At 53.4% G+C, this 17140-nt stretch overlaps 1 protein-coding gene across 1 annotated transcript in view; it reads left to right on the plus strand.

The window, feature by feature from the left end:
• Positions 1-15630, plus strand: part of ITGA11 (integrin subunit alpha 11) — a 116071-nt gene extending 100441 nt beyond the window's left edge. Inside the window, exons 21-30 of the mRNA XM_080667661.1 lie at positions 817-915; positions 2371-2447; positions 4541-4630; positions 6647-6737; positions 8201-8314; positions 8519-8605; positions 10479-10589; positions 10700-10795; positions 14545-14658; positions 15351-15630. Coding sequence (XP_080523787.1) covers positions 817-915; positions 2371-2447; positions 4541-4630; positions 6647-6737; positions 8201-8314; positions 8519-8605; positions 10479-10589; positions 10700-10795; positions 14545-14658; positions 15351-15422 — 951 coding nt within the window. The 3' untranslated portion in view covers positions 15423-15630. The remainder of the gene's footprint in view (positions 1-816; positions 916-2370; positions 2448-4540; positions 4631-6646; positions 6738-8200; positions 8315-8518; positions 8606-10478; positions 10590-10699; positions 10796-14544; positions 14659-15350) is intronic.
• The last annotated feature ends 1510 nt before the right edge of the window (positions 15631-17140 follow it).

Consider the following 17140-nt stretch of genomic DNA (forward strand, 5'->3'; position numbering starts at 1 on the left):
GGGGCCCCAGGCATGCTGGGGAGCCTAGTGGCACGCCCCCCTAAACTCTGCCAGTCCAGCAGCCAGTGAGTGACCTGCTGCTGAACCAGACAGTGGTGGGAGGGTTTGGAGAAGGTTAGCCACAGGAAAAGGAAAGAGAAAGAAGCATTGCCTGCAAGTCTGCTGGCAGCGGGGGCTCAGGGGGGAGGGGGAGGCTCATGACAAGGGAGCAGTCAGCCCTGAGGGAGGTGGAATAGACTCAGAAAAATCCCCACAGTTCCCCACCAGGAGTCAGCCCATATCCCACCCACTGTTATTCTGGATCACAAAGTCATGTGAGACCCCAAAACCCTCATTTCTTGGCTCACAGAGATCCTTTGCAATCCTTCTGATAGAAAGACATGCGGCCAATTAAAGGGCTGCAAAGCCAGAGGGAGGCAGGACAGCCAGACTGGAGAGCCTTTGAATCCCAATTCGGGCCACTTCCGGTGGCCTGAGCCAGTTACTTCCCATCTCAAGGCCTCCGTGTCCCCAGCTGTAAGCAGAATAAGTCCTGAGTCCTGGGTTGATACAGAGGGAATGACAAGGTGTGCACAGGAGCTCTGAACCCCTCTATCCACAACCCAGCACCACTGAGAGTGTCCCCATCACTGCCACACCTGAGCCTCCAGCGCCCCTGTGGTCCCAGCGTCAGGGGGCCTGTGCTGCTGCTTCAGAGTGGGCAATGGGGGGTAAGGGTGCCCCCAGACCTGGGTGACTTGGGTCTCAGGCCCCATCTAACTGCTGCCCCCTGTCCCCCACCATATCAAACCCCCCCCCCCCCCCCCCCCGCCACAGGAGGACTCCGACGGCAGCATCGAGTGTGTGAACGAGGAGAGGAGACTCCACAAGAAAGTCTGCAATGTCAGCTACCCCTTCTTCCGGGCCAAGGCCAAGGTTGAGGCTGGGGGCTGTTTGGGGAGGCAACAGGGCGGGTACTGGGAGGCTCAGGGAGGCAAGAGAAATGGAGGTGAGCAGAAAGGAGGACTGGGGAGGGATGGAGAGGCCTGAGGGTGGGCTTTAAGTATGTTAGTTTTTTCTCCCATGCAATGACATTCAAATGATCTAACCAGCCAGACATCCCCGGGGCAGGAGGCAACCGCCCGGGAGAGCACCAGGCCCCTTCCCTGCCACCCCACCTCCCTCAGCCATTGTCCCACTGCCCTTTAAATCCTTTAAACTAACAAGTCGTCTAAATATCCAGCCACTGTCTCGGTGCTGTGCATAGGGAGAAAATTAACATTTCTCAAGCACCTACCACGTGCTTCAAAGTGCATGTGACAAGGGTATAGGTGTGTGACATGGAGAGAGAAGCAAATTCAAGGGGAAGGGGAGGAGAACTACAGATTGTGGGGGCGTTTGCCCATCACCCTGGGCAGTGGGCAGCCACTGAGGGCTCTGGAGCAAGAGAAGGCCTGAGCTAAGCTGCTTGTAAAGCTGGACCCAATGGAGGGGCGCTCAAGGCAGGAGCCAGTCAGAGAGCAGCAGTGTGTTCCCAGGTGCAGGGTCTGCAAGGAGGGGAACTAGGGCTCCTTATGAAAGAACCTCCCAGTGGAACTGCAAGTCAAGATGGTAGTTTCGGGGTGCGACTCTGACAAACCAGGAGCTCTAGATTGAAGTCCCAGGGGGCAGCACAAGCTCCCCACCCTGCCACTCCTGGGAGAAGGGGACCCCAGGTCTCCTGGGAAACTCCAGGAGGGTCAGACTTAGGAAGAGCACAGTGGTCTGTGCAAAGCCCCAGCACCCCGCCCCTCCCCCATAGTGGGGAAGGCAGAGAGGAGGGTCAGATGTCATAGGGCCATAGTCAGGGACCCAGGTCCACTCCTGGGCAAAGGCCAAGGGAAGTGGCAAGACCAGGCCATCAGAGTGGCCAGAGGGCTGCTGGACAAGGAGGCAGGTGCCTATTAACCTCTGGGTGGCCCTGGGCAACCATCACGCTTCTTCAGGCCTCAACCCACCACGCAAGAACGAGGGGTGGGAGGCCTGTCCTACCGCCGTGTCAGGCCCCCACAGGCTGTGCTGTGTGGTGACAGCCAGCTCCCCTTCCCACCAGCAAGCCCTCCCCGTGAAAATCCTACAGAGTCTGAAGTTGGGCTTGCTGCCTTCTAGTTGCCTGAAGCTAAAAACAAAAAAACAGAGGAGGTCAGGGGGCTGCCCCACAGTCAGAAAATCCGCCAGAGGAGCCGTTGTCGGGCTGTGTCCCCCTCACTGGCCTCAGGCCGTTACTCAGCACCTGGCCACTCCCAGCCAGCAGGGCTCACCCAAGGGTGCAGGGGGGTGGGAGGGCGGGTCAGGCAATGCCCAGACTCGAAGTTCCCAGCCACCCCAGCTCCAGTGACTTCTTCCTTGCAGGTGGCTTTCCGTCTAGATTTCGAGTTCAGCAAATCCGTCTTCCTGCACCACCTGGAGGTCCAGCTCACAGCCGGCAGGTCAGGGCCTGGCTGCTCCCTCTCCCTCCTGCACACCTGCTCTGCCCCTCCCCGCACTGAGTCTCCCGCCAAGCCCTGTCCCTAACTGCCCCAAAGGGGTGGGGTCCTGGTCAGTCTTCAAATGAGGGCCACCCGCTGCCTGCTGCGGCCACCATTTATTCTTGGAAGATAAATAATACCTTTATCTTCATGTAGTATTTCTATATAGCAGCTATTTAAAAACCAGTTATAAAGCACTGTGCATACAATAGCTGTCAGTCCTCACTGTAGCCCCTAAAATAGGTAAAGCAGGGGTTATTCCCCCCCCCCACCTCAAGTTATAGGTAAGAAAGGGGAGGCTCAGAGAGGTTGAGTGAATTTCCCAACGACACACAGCACAACTGGGACCTGAGCATTAGTGTCCTACTCTTTGTCCAGGGCTCTTTCTGTCTTGCTCACCTTTCTCCTCTTTGAAATGTGTCCATTTTTAAAAGAGTGTCCCTTACTCTGTATAAGTCTGTCTGTTTCCCTCCCAGGGAATTTGCTATAGGTTCACAGGGTGAATCCCCCTGTGTGGGTAGTAAACACTCTTTTCTTTTTCACAGAATTACATTCTCTGTGTGGGAAGGGAGACAGGAAGGGATCTGATAACTCTGAAGCCTTGTAAATGGCCCAAACCCTCCTGAGAACTTTTCCTCGCTGAGAAATAAATACTGAAGGCAAGCCAAACACCAGCCTTCCAACACATGCACATACATACACTCAGTCACACCCAAGTCAGAGGTCGCGGGAGGGAGCACTGGGGATCAACCACCAGCATGTCTGTGGTTCAACAAATTGTGCATGTGGGTGGAATTCTCACGTGACCCGAGACAGTTTGTAAACTGTATGGATACCCTCAGGCCCCCTCATGCCCTTCCTGCTCTGAGAAAGCACGATCCTGCTCACGGGAGACGAGTGCACCTGCGCAGTGTGTCCTCGCACCTGTTCTCACGGGAGACGAGTGCACCTGCGCAGTGTGTCCTCGCACCTGTTCTCACGGGAGACGAGTGCACCTGCGCAGTGTGTCCTCGCACCTGTTCTCACGGGAGACGAGTGCACCTGCGCAGTGTGTCCTCGCACCTGTTCTCACGGGAGACGAGTGCACCTGCGCAGTGTGTCCTCGCACCTGTTCTCACGGGAGACGAGTGCACCTGCGCAGTGTGTCCTCGCACCTGTTCTCACGGGAGACGAGTGCACCTGCGCAGTGTGTCCTCGCACAGGGCGGGTGCTGGAGAATCAGGCCGTACAGTGCGGTGAATCCACTACCATCCCCTTTTGAGTTAAACCCCTGTCGGGGGAAAGGCTCCCGCAGGGAACAGAGCGCAGGGTATGTGACGAGGAAATCACACCTTTTTATTTCTGAAATTACTTTCCTGTTCATGGTGCAGGAAAGGGCAGCACATTTGACAAAAATCCCTTCAAACGTCTCCTAAGTTCACTCTCCAGCCTTTTCAAGGCAGCAAAGCCAACCTGTGGGAGTGCCCACCTGTCAGCCCGGGAGGGGGCCCAAGGATAAACAGCCTGCTCTACTGAGAACCCCATTGTCTTCCCCTCCTTGGGCAGAGCAGGCAGCCTTTGTCCCACGGGCATCATCGCCCTCAGGGCCCACAGCACAGGCTTTGCCCTCTGACCCATGAGGGGCTCCAGGAGCAGGGCTCGCAATGAGTGGCCTCACCCACATAGTCCTCCCAGCTTCCATCCAAAGTCTTTTCCTGCCCCACACCAGCCCAGATGTGCTGCACTTAAGAAGGGGGCAGGAGGTAGAAGAGGGTATGGGGGGATAAATGGTGATGGAAGGAGACTTGGCTTGGGGTGGTGAACCCACAATACAACATACTGATGATGTATTATAGAATTGTACACCTGGAACCTGTATAAATGTATTAACCATATAAAAGAGAAAGGCTGATGTCATCAGCTCCCCACAGCCCCAGCCCTTCCCTGCCTGGGAGGTACCAGCCCAGGAGCCCTCCAGGAGCCGGGGTGCTCTTTCCCAGTGTGACTTAGACCCTCCCGCTGGGTAGAGGGAGGGAAGGCAATGCCCTGACCCCGCCTCCTGGCTCTCCTTGCAGTGACAGTGACGAGGAGGAGAGCACCAAGGAAGACAACACGGCCCTGCTGCGCTTCCACCTCAAATATGAGGCCGATATCCTCTTCACCAGGTGGGCTGGGGCCCAGGGAGGGGAGGCATGGGAGGAGTGAGGCCTAAGATGGGGTACTCTCAGGGGAGCCCTGGTAGGGTCAGAGGCCCCAGAAGCCAGCCCCAGTACTGAGGGACTATGAGATGGAGCCAAGTGGGCCCCTGAGGGGTCAGAGCTCCCTCATCCATGGTGGGGAGACAGTATCAAAACAGAGGAAGGAGGCCCGGGCTGTGTGACTCAGTGATTGAGCATCAGCCTATGAACCAGGAGGTCATGGTTTGATTCCATCAGGGCACATGCCCAGGTTGTAGGCTTAATCCCCAGTAGGGGGCATGCAGGAGGCAGCCAATCGATGATTCTCTCACAATATCTCTCTCTCTCTCTCTCTCTCTCTTCCTCTCTGAAATCAATAAAAATATATTTTAAAAAAATAAAAAACAGAGGAAGGAGGAGACGCAGACCTGGCCCCTAGGGAGCTCTCAGCAGGTCAAATGGGGAGGGCGGGGCAGCAGGCAGTATCCACCCAGGTGTAGGCAATAAGGAGGGCATGATCTGTGGAGAATCCTATCTAATAAAGAGGGAATATGCTAACTGACCATCACTCCCATCACAAAGATAGCTGCACCCACAGCTGAGGCCAAGTTCTTTACCAGCAATCAGCAGGGACCTGAGGCTATGCCCTCCCCCACCCCTGTGGGGCTTGACAAGGGACCTCAGGCTGCGGCCCCCACCCGGCAGGGCTTGACAGGGGACCTCAAGGTGCGCTTCCTGTCCTGGTGCTAGGCCTGGGGACCTCAGGCCGCACCCCCCACCAGGTGGGGCTTGACAGGGGACTTTAGGCCGCACCCCCCACCCTGGCACCAGGCTTGATAGGGGGCCTCAGGCTGTGCTCCCCACCCAGCGGGGCTTGATGGGGGACCTCAAGGTGCGCTTCCCATCCTGGTGCTGGGCTAGGGGACCTCAGGCTGTGCCCCCCTGCCTGGCAGGGCTTGATGGGGGACCTCAGGCCATGCCCCCCACCCAGCAGGGCTTGACAGGGGATCTCAGGCCGTGTCCCCCACCTGGCGGGGCTTGATGGGGGACCTCAAGGCATGCCCCCCACCCCTGTCTGGGCTGGGGGACCTCAGGCCATGCCCCCCATCCTGGCGCTGGGCCAGGGGACCTGAGGCTACATCCCCTGCCCGGCGGGGCTTGACAAGGGTGGGACTGGCCGGGTCTGGATCTTGCCCAATGCGGGGGCGGAGGGTGGTTCTGGGTCTCACGTGATTTTGAGGCATATGTGGGTGGGCAGGGACTTGACTCTGGGTCCCGTGGTGTGCCCCAGACTCTGACAGGAGGAAGGTTTTCATATACATTTTACTAATTTTCTTTCATCTCTGACACTTCTATTATAGAGAAAGGGCAAATAGCAATATTAAATTATTTCCTCTAATTAATCCCCTTTTAATGTGCACGAATTTCGTGTACGGGGCCACTAGTTTTAAAATAATAATAAAACCTACTAACTCCTTCTGCTTCTCATCACCATCTTGCCCCAGCAATTCTAAACGCCGTCCGTGAGAAAATGCTCCTCCCTATGGGGGCTGCTCACACTGCCCACACCCTGGGTGTGCCACTGGCCCAGCCTTCCTCTGAGAGCTCCCAGGCAGATGGAGACGTCTGGACAGAACAGCAAACACACAGCAAGCTCAGGCCCTCTCACGACCTCCACTAGAGGCTGAAATGGTGCACAGTGGGCAAGTTCACGCTCAAAAGAGGCCATGCCCTGGGCTGAGAGTCTAGGGCAGGGGTGGCAAATAACTGGCACTTCCGGTTTGTGCCCGTCCCACACACCAGGTAGACGTTGCTGCTGGATGTCAGCTGTTATTCCTGCTGAGCTCAGAAACCTTCCCAACACAGTGTTCCTGATGGGCACAAGAGGAAACCTATTTTTTGTGGCCTAGGGGGAGACAGGCCCATGCCCACACCCTTTTTTGTTCATTTACCCACCTGGCCAATGCTGACTGAGTCACGGCAGCCTGTCCTCTGTCCCTGCAGGAGCAGCAGTCTGAGCCACTACGAAGTCAAGCCCAACAGCTCCCTGGAGAGTTACAATGGCATTGGGCCTCCATTCCACTGCATTTTCAAGGTGAGGCTGGAGGGGAGCCAGGAAGAGAGTGAAGGGCAGGAGCCGAGGGTCCCCCACTTGGGAGGGGAGGAATCAGAAATCATTGCTAATGCCAAGCCCGGGTGGCTAAGTGGTTGAGTGTCGGTCGACGTATGAACCAGGTCAGGGTTCGATTTCTGTCAAGGGCATATACCCAGGTTGTGGGCTTGATCCCCGGTGTGGGGTGTGCAGGAGGCAGCTGGTCAATGATTCTCTCTCTTCACTGATGTTTCTATCTCTCCCTCTCCCTTCCTCTCTGAAATCAATTTTAAAAAAAAGAAAGAAATCATTGCTAGAGCTCAGGGTCACCTTCACCCTGCTACCCTCTCACTGGATGATTTTAGGCAAGTCACTTCCTCTCTCTGGGCCTCAGTCCTCATCTGGAAAATAACAGGGCTGGTCTGAGAGAACGTATCAGTGAAAATTAGGTGTGGCTGCACATAATTATTTTAATTTTTTAAAAGTGGTCTAAACGCCCCAGGGTTTATTCTCTCCCATACAAGAGTCCAGAGTTGGCAGCTTCACAGTCATCCAGGGTTGCATCCCCTCTCCTCATGTTCCACCATCCTCAACATGCAATTATCAGCCTCGAGTTCACCTCACAGTCCAAGGAGGCTGCAGCTCCAGCCATCACATCCTCATTCCACAGGCAACAGGAAGAAGAAAGGGACAAAGAGCAGGAATAAACTCCTTGGCAGTTCCTCACACTTCCAGTTACCTCTCATTGTCCAGACGTTGTGATTTAGCTGTAAGAAGCTTTTTGTCGTGGTTTCTGTCACGAAGGACGGTGAGAGAAGGAGAATTAGGAGGCAGCTTAGCAATGCCTGCCTCGGTGAGCCTGCAGTCTCCCCACCTCTGAATGCTGTGTGAGAGTCAGAGGCAGGCTGACAGCTGGACACTGCACATCAGGCTCCCTGAGACCTGGATGGCTCATCCAAGAGGTTTAGTAACCTGCCCAAGACCACACAGCTCATACGTGACAGCAGCCCTGGGTTCTATTCCCAGTCTTTCTGATTCCAAAACCTTCCTTGTTACCACTGCAGCTCTAACACCAAATGTGTCATGGCTAGAATGTGAACTATCACACACTCACTATTTATATTCTTCACTAATTAATGATCTCTCATAAAAAATTAATTGCTGTCACCATCTCCATCCCCAGGGGGCCACCAGTGCCAGGCAACAAAATCCCCCAGAGCCAAGAGGAGTTGAAAATAAACGTGACCCTTGCTCTCCGGTCTCATTGCCGCCCCTACTGCAGGAGCCCACCCCTCTCAGGTCCCTGCAGCCCCGGGGTGACTTGGCAGAGCCTCAAAGCTCCCACAGTGAAAATGCCAGGGAGCTTGAAGAGGCCTGTTTCCCAGGCCTGGCTGGGGACCTTGTTCTCCACCTCCCCTCCCCCAGCTGCTGCTGGAGCACCGACACCTCTCCCTCTCGGGCCACAGATCCAGAACTTGGGCTTGTTCCCGGTCCACGGGGTGATGATGAAGATCACTGTGCCCATCGCCACCAGGAGTGGCAACCGGCTGCTGATGCTGAGGGACTTCCTCACCGACCAGGTACCACTGCCCTCAGGAGCTGGCTGAGGGGAGGGGACCGGACGGAGACAGATATACCCTTAGGTGTGTCCCAAGCCCTCAGACCCCAGCTCCTTCTCCCAAAACCACGGCCCGCTGGGCCTTCTCTGGCACAGAAGAAGGAACGCCCGGATGCTGAGTTTGGCGGTGCTGATAGTGAAGTGGCTGTGTGTATCCCTCCTGCAGGTGAACACGTCCTGTAACGTTTGGGGAAACAGCACCGAGTACCGGCATTCCCCGACGGAGGAAGACCTGAGTCGCACCCCACAGCTGGTGAGTGTCCCCCAAACCGAGAGCCATGGGGATGGGGGAAAAAGAGTGCTGCCTGAGCTCGGGGCTATTTCTCTCCTGGGCCCATAGTTTGTAAGAGTTCGTTGAGCTCCCGTGTGCCCAGCCTCAAACCAAGAGGAAACAATCAGGAAAAGGCACCTCTTGCCCTCAGTGAGCTCACCACCTCTCAGGACACAGAATGAGCGCCTCGAAGCCAGGGAACAGGCCTGCGATACGTGTCAAGAGAATGACAAGAGGAGCAAACTGGAGTAAAAGAACAGTGAGAGAAAATGGAAACACTAGCCTGAAAAGATATCTGCACCCCCATGTTCATGGCAGACAACAGCCAAGATAAGGAAATAACTTAGGTGTCCATCGGTGGATAAAGACATTATGAGATATAGAGAGCTAGAGCTAGAGCTAGAGATGATAGGTATGATATATAGACATAGACATAGATATATGCAATAGAATATTATTTAGCATAAGAAAGGAAAAAATCTTGCCATTTGGGACAATGTATTTGGACCTTGAGGGCATTATGCTAAGTGAAATAAGTTAGACAAAGACAAATACTGTATGATCTTACTTATCTGTGGAATCCTTTTTTAAAAAAATCAAGCTTATACATACAGAGTACAGATTGGTGGTAGTCAGAAGCAGGGGGTGAGAGTGGGAAAATGAATGAAGGGGACCAAAAGGTAATAATAATTTTAAAAAAGAACAGAGCTAGTGGACTTGCATTTGAGCCTAAAAGAGCCATCGGATACAGATAAGCAGAGGGAAGGGGAGGAAGCCAGATGGAGCACTGCTGTGGGGGCCAGAACATACATGACTTATATTGGAGACATTGACATCAACTGGGGCCTCCCTGCCCCAGAAATGAAAGGCAGCTCAGCTTCAACTCCCAAAGCCCTCCTTAAGACACCTGCTAGTTTCCAGGTTTATATCCTCACAGCTGCCTCTGTCCCCAGACACCTATTTCTGTGCATGCTTTCATTATTCCTTACCCAGACAAAATCTTAGCTGTTTTAATCTGATTTCCCCAAACAAGAGCTTCGCACAAAGAATTTTTTTAATGTAGTGCATTTTACTGAAGACTTGGGGTTGGGTAGGGTTGAAGTGGATGCAAAAGAGTGATACAAATAACTTTAACCGAATACATTGTAACTGTATTCGATGATTTGTTTGGGTTTTCTATTAAGATGATACCATCTGCTGACGACAATAGCTTTAGCTTTACCATTCAAGCCTTATAAATTGTTTTTCTTGTGTTATTGCTCTGGCTAGGACCTCCAGGGTAATGATAAACAGAAATAATGACAGTCTTGTCTTGATCCTGATTTTAAAGGAATTGTTTTTAATTTTTCATTATTAAATATGATACTTGCTGTAAGTGTTTTATAAATACCCTTTATTCAGATTCAGGAAGTTCCCCAGGAGCTTTTATCACAAACTGAAGTTGAATTCCCTAAAATGCTTTTTCTGCATCTGTTACAGTAATCATCTAATTTTTTTCCTTTAAGCTGTTTATATGGTGATGACATTTATAGATTCCCTAACATTGAACCAAAATTTTGTTCCTGGGATATATCCAATATGCACAACCTCAAATGCAGCATCAGATATACCACCCTTACCTTGTCCTCCAGCCAGCCACCCTCTGGCAGCCCCAGACCACACGTCCCCTACCGCCTCCTCATCCCGTCCTCTGCCCCTCTCCCCAAAGAACAAAACCCTACTTGGCCTCGCAGTGCAGCTGAGCCATCTCTCTGGTGGCCCAGCCTCTGCTCACATTCTCAGGTCACAGCTAGGTTTCTGCCACCCCTCCCCCAGAGCCTGGTTGCTCACCCCCCGAGACCCACCTCTCTTTCAGAATCATAGCAACTCTGACATAGTCTCCATCAACTGCCATGTGAGGCTGACCCCCAACCAGGAAATCCATTTCCATCTGCTGGGGAACCTGTGGCTGCGGTCCCTAAAGGCAGTAAGTAGAGCACCTGGGCAAGGCTGGCAGGGGAGAAGGGAAGAAGGTGGGTGCTGGGGAGTCTCCCACCGGGGAGGGGCCACCTTCTGACAAGGCCTCTGATTGTACAGCTCAAGTACAAGCTGATGAAAATCACAGTCAACGCAGCCTTGCAGAGGCAGTTCCACAGTCCTTTCATCTTCCGAGAGGAGGATCCTAGCCGCCAGGTGAGCCCCTGGGAACCCTGCAGACCTGGGCTTGAGCCAGGCCAGCTTGGTAAGGGTTACCCCTTCCCCTGGTTTTCCTACACCTCTACCGTGTGTTCCTGCAAGAGAGAGATGGACAGACATGCCAGCAGTTAGTGCAGCATCAGAGGAGAGAGAAAAGCAAGACAAATAGGCCTTGGGGGGCAAAAGTGGACAGGGGGCCAGAAGCAGGCATTTGCCCAGGCCTCATGGGCCCCAGGCTCTGCACCACAACAGCCCCTGGGGCAAAGGAGGGCGGGAACCTGTGTATTTGACACTACAGGAACCTGAAACTGGAGTCCAGGGCAACCTGCTCAGCGGCTCGGCTCGTGACCCCTAGGTTGCAGCAGAGGGAGGCTGCCTTGGGCAGGCTGGCGGCCTAGAATGACCACCCCTCACCTGTGCTCGCCCCCCATCCATTCGCACCTCTTATCTAATGAAACCATGTGACCTGTGCTTTACAAGTCTGGCATGAACTGAATTGGTGAAGGCCAATGGATGTGAGATGTCTTGTTATTGACACTTGTCGTATTGGGTAAAAGCAGATCAAAATGGCTTGAATCAAAGTTTGGGAAAGGGGTGGGGCTCTGTGAAGTGCTCAGCTGGGAAAATGAGAAGTTGTGTTTTGGCAAGTTCAGTCCTCTGGATAGAGGCACCTCAGGCATGGGGCACTGCTGCCCTCCACTGGCCATGTCCCTAAACTGCCAGCCTGGGCTCCAGGTGAGCATTCAATACCAGATGCCAAGTAAACCCCGCCCCAGTCCTTCCCCTGCAGACGCTGGAGAGCAAAGCAGGCATGGGCTAGAAGCCAGCCCTTAAGAAAACACAGATACCCGTCACAAAAAGGGTGGGTGTGCCAGGCGAAGGGCTAGCAGGTGCAGAAGCCAGAGGCAGCACTCAGGGGCCCCACCCCAGGAGTGGTGTGATTTGTTCATTCAGCATTTGTTGGGTGTCCCCTCTATGACTCAGACCTACTAGGGGATGCAAAGGAACAAGGACAGCAAAGCGTGGACTCAATCTGGGGCTGAGCACAGGTGCTGGGGGTGGGAAGTGGCCAGACCAGGGAAAGCTTTCTGGAGACAGCCCACTTGAACTGAATCTTGCAATGTGTTAGAATTTTCCAGGTGACCGAAAGAGGCATGGTATAGGACACACACACACACACACACACACACACACACACACACACACACCCCTCTCTCCACACGAGTTCATGTCTCTCAAATGAATTCTCCTTCTCCTTCCATTCCCAGCCCCCACCCCAAAATCCTTATGCTTTCTGGATGCCTCACTTCTCTTTCTGAAATCCAGCAATAATGTAAGCCCGTGTTGGCTCAGCTCTGTGCCAGGGGCCGGGGGTGGGAAGGCAGAGCAAGGTCCAGCCTGCAGGGATGGAAAGAACATATAAGGGACCTATGGTTTGTTGAGCCCTACCTATGAGCCAGCTATTGTAACAATTTCTTCACGTTATCTTTGATGTATGTCCCCACACCCTCATTTTTCAGGTGTGGAAACTGAGGCTGTGTGAGATAAGGCGGCAGGGAAGCAGTGACTTGCCTCAGGTTAAAAAGTGACTCAGTGGCCAAGCCAGGACCCCACCATGCTGTGCAGGGGTGCCGTCTTGTCAGTCACTCAACATGTTCACTGAGCCCCTGGCTCTGTCCCAGGCCCAGGCCCTGCTCGGAGGATAGTGCAGTGAACAAATCAGGGAAAGCCTGCTCTTCTGGAGCTGACCTTCAGTGGGAAGAAAGGCAATTAACGTAAATACAAGAGGGCAAAGTAGGTTTACAGTTGTCAGTATGCAAAACAGTTTATTCTTATATTATTCATTGTTATATATTTTCCCATATGAACAACTATAAACCTGCTCAAAAGCATCAAGTGATGATGAAGTCTGCAAAAAAAAAAATTGCAAGCACATAAGGATGGAGATTCAGGGAGCACTATTTTATACGGGAGATTAGGGAAAGCCTCTCCAATAAAGTGACATCGGACAGAGACTATAAGCCATGCCAGCAGAAGGAACAGCAATGCAAAGGCCCAACAGCAGGTGTGCTTGGCATGTTGGAGGCCAGGTGGCTGGAGGGCTGGAGTAGAGAACGAGAGGGACAGTGGGAGATGAGGTCAGGGAGGTAGGCAGGGCCAGAGAGTGTAGGCCCTTGCAGGCCAGGGCAAGGACTCTATTTTTCTACTCTTGAGTGAGATGGGAAGGAGACTTGGAGGCTCTGAGCAGAGCAGAGCAGAGAACTGCCTTTCTCTGGATGCTATCCCAAGAACAGACTGTGGGCCCTAGCTGGTTTGGCTCAGTGGATAGAGCATCGACCTGTGGACTGAAGGGTCCCGGGTTTGATTCCAGTCAAGGGCAGGTACCTAGGTTGCAGGCTCGATTCCTGGCCCTGGTCAGGGCGTATGCGGAAGGCAGCCAATACCTGTGTCTCTCTCACATGCATGTCTCTCTGTCTTTCCCCTTCCCTTCCACTCTCTCTAAAAATCAATGGGAAAATATCCTCGGTGAGGATTAACAAAAAACAAACAAAAAGAACAGACTGTAGGAGGCGAGGCAGAAGCAGGGAGGTGGCTAGTGCCGTCTCCAGTTGGGAGATGAGGGTGCTCAGACCAAGGAGGTAGCCCTGGAAGTGAGAGGAGTGGCCATATTCTGGGTGTTTCAAAGGTAAAACAGTCAGACTTTGCTGATGGAGTCCATGTGGATGTGAGACAAAGTTTCGGGCCTGAGCAACAGCAAGGAAGGACGATGCTGCTGTCATTTGCTTTGATGGGAAATACATTGAAAGAACAGGATTGAGGGTGAGGAGTGGGATCAAGAATTTGCTTTGGGACCTGTTAAAGGTGCCAGGCAGGCCATGTAGACATTCGGATATGAATCTAGAGTCCGGATAGAGGTAGAAACGTGAGTGGTCAGATTATAGATGGTCAAAGCCCTGACTGACTTCACCCAGCACTGCGTTAGGACTTCATGGGGCTCCTTCCTCCATTTAAAAAAAAAAATTACCATTTTATGACTGTTGTACATATAAAGACAAATATAAATCTAGGCAAGGTGATATTCATTGATATCCTCTAATTTTAAAAGAAGTTAGGCCTGGCCAGTGTGGCTCAGTGGTTGAGCATCAACCCATGAACCAAGAGGTCACTGGTTGAATTCCTGGTCAGGGCACATGCCCAGGTTGCAGGCTCGATCCCCAGTAGGGGACGTGCAGGAGGCAGCCAATCGATGTTTCTCTCATCGATGTTTCTATCTTTCTATCCCTCTCTCTTAAATCAATAAAAAAATTTTTTAAATAAATAAGATCATGTTTGTGGGCCTCTGGGCACCATGCCCACTGTGCCCACTATGTAAGTCAGCCCTGAGCTCACCAGGGAGTGACTGTAGATAAAGAAGATGTCCAAGGGCAGAACCATGGGACATGCCAACATTTAGAAGTTTGGGAGATGATTGAGGAAGCAACGAAGACAAGAGGCAGAAAATGTCTCAGAGGAGGTAGGATCACCTGGGCTACTTAACTCAGGTATCCACTGTACAGGGGCTGGGGGCTCTGAGGCCTCTGCAGGCTGGATGCCACCCATCATCCCCCCAGCAGCTTTCCCTAAGGAAGCGGATGCAGCTCTCCCGCCAGGGGCCAGAGGTCTCCTGCACTCCAGCCCAGGCCCCAGGCGCCACCCAGGCCCCAGGACACTAATCTATTCCCCTGGTGTCCCTCCTCCCCTTGCAGATCACGTTTGAGATCTCCAAGCAAGAAGACTGGCAGATCCCCATCTGGATCATTGTGGGCAGCACACTGGGGGGCCTCCTGCTGCTGGCCCTGCTGGTCCTGGCACTGTGGAAGGTGAGGGCCCCCCACAGGGTGGCAGTGGGGAGCAGCATCCTGGCTGGTTGGCCCATGCCTGGGATTCCAACCTCTGGGCTCTGAGGCCAGTCCCCATGTTCTACTCCCCAGGCGAGCTGGCACCTGCCTAGCCTCCTTCCCAGAACTTGCCTGCTGCCACAGCACCCAGCCTTCATCACCGCAGGCTGATTGGCCACCAGAGGGCACTCAACCTATGGCTCCCACCCTTTTGTAGGCCCCTTTTAGAACCTGATGAGAGCTAAGGTTCCTCTCATCAGAAAAACAGCATGTACACACAACCACAAAATGTCTCCAACAAAGGCAGGCTGTTAAACACTTCAAAGCCCTTCATGTCACTGAGCCTCGGGTTAAGAAGCCCTGATCTCAACATCCTTCCGTTACAGATAAGATGAAGGAGGCCCAGAGAAGAGTGTTACCTGGGGCAGGGTCACACAGCAAGGCTTCTTGCCTCCAGATTCAGGTTCTATTCACTCTGCTCCAGTGCCCCCTCACCAATTAAATGGCCCAAAGAGAGCTGGGGAGGGACAGAGGTACTCATGGTCCTGAGCTGGGGTATTCTGGAAGCCTTCTGAGGGAAATGCCTGAGGATTAGTGGAGGGACAGCAAGGGAGGGGAGTTAGGCCTTGTCCACTCTGCCCACTCCTGAGACTTCTGCCTTTGCCTCCCCACAGCTCGGCTTCTTTAAAAGTGCCAAGCGCAGGAGGGAGCCCGGTTTGGACCCCACGCCCAAAGCGCTGGAGTGAGGCTCCTGAGGAAGCTGCGAGTTGATGGGGCCAGGGCCAGGTGGTGTGCAGGCTCAGGCCGGTGGCCCTGTGGAGCTGGGGCAGAGAGGATGCCAGCTCGCTCTGCACTTGACCTCATCTGAGAAACCAAGCCTGCTCCCTCTGAAGGGAACTCAAGCCAGTTTTAAGAGGGACTGCCCTACTGGGAGACTGAGACACCTCCAACAGAGATCCCTAGGAATAGAAAGGGAACTCTCCCAAGGCACACCCCAAAGCCTCCCCCAGGCTCTGGGAGGTTGGCTACCCCCACCATTAAGGTGCTAGGAATTCCTAATCCTCCTCCTCAGAAGAAACCCAGAGAGGAAGACTGCAAATGCAGACCCACTCTGTGCACTCCAGGACGCTACTTCCAATAGGACCCAGTGGGACAGCAGATCTGAATTTTGTACTGTCCTCCACCCCCATGCTGCCAACAGCTCCTGAGTCACTCCTACCCCTTCCCCAGGCAGGAGATGGGTCCCCGAGCTTCCCCTTAACAGGAAGGGCTCAATGATGACAGTGGAGGGCCAGGGATGAAGACTCTGGGACATGGAGACTGTGATGGACAGGCAGCTGGAATCCAGAAACCAGGCACCCACACAGAGATGGGGAGGCACCCCCATATGTTCACACTGACTGCCACACACTCCCCCACGGTGCTTGCGACCCCCATCCCATGCCCCACCCCTCTTCCCCACCGCTTTTGAAGGTACATCCAGAAGCATGTGGGTGACACGATCCCCTATAGCTCCGCATTTCCACAGCATCTTCCTGGGGCAAGCCGGGCACAGGGTAAGGGTGGGGAGCCTCCCCTCCCTGTATCACCTGTCCCTTCGCACACACAGCCTTCCAACCCTCCCTTCCATCCACTGTGCACAGGAAAGGGGTTCTCCTCTCCCAAATGCACTGAATGAGGCCGGTACAGGGACCCCCCTCTGTGGCAAATATCTGACCCGCCCGCCCATAGGACAAGTGGTACCACCAATGACGGCGCCGCGAGGACCAGAGGCACACCTGGTGCCCAAACCGAGTAATTTATGCCTTAGCCTTGTTTTGAGGTAGAAATGAAAGGGGGATACATCAAAGGCATCTGTCCCCGTCACATAGTACGACCTTTACTGTCGTAACTATTTTTTAAAAATAAAAAAAAACTAGTGTTTAAAAACAAACAAGGTGCTGACTTCCCTTTCTGTGGGCAAAACGTCCTAGCTAACGCACTCTGTTCTTTAAAGGAAAGGATGGGGATGAAAAGAGGCTTCCTACTTCCTCCCCATCATGTGGTGGGAGGGCCTTGTCCACCATTTGCTCCCTCAAGTGGCTGCCTGGTGTGCGATGGACATCTCCAGTGACGGAGCACTCTCTCCCTCCCAAGACCAGCCATTCCATCCTTGGCCAATTTGGATGGTTGAAATCCATATGTCACTGTAGCTTCTACCCCTTAGTTCCCGCTCTCCCCTCCCAGTCCTCCCAGACTTCTCCAAGCTGGATGTCAGTGCTGACCTTCTCACACCCTGACTTGGGGTGTCTCCACCTTTACACACAGGTTGCTCCGACCAACTTGTCTCCATTCTATTTCTGTGCTACTGTAATCCCAAGGAACCAGAAGTAGAACCTTACAAATTATTTGATCTTGTTCCCCCATAGATGTGGACCCTCAGAACCAGTGAAATTAAGAGGTAGTCCTAGGTTCCACAGCAAAA

Source organism: Plecotus auritus (genome assembly GCF_963455305.1).
Source record: "Plecotus auritus genome assembly, chromosome: 1".
In the NCBI taxonomy this organism is placed as follows: domain Eukaryota; kingdom Metazoa; phylum Chordata; class Mammalia; order Chiroptera; family Vespertilionidae; genus Plecotus; species Plecotus auritus.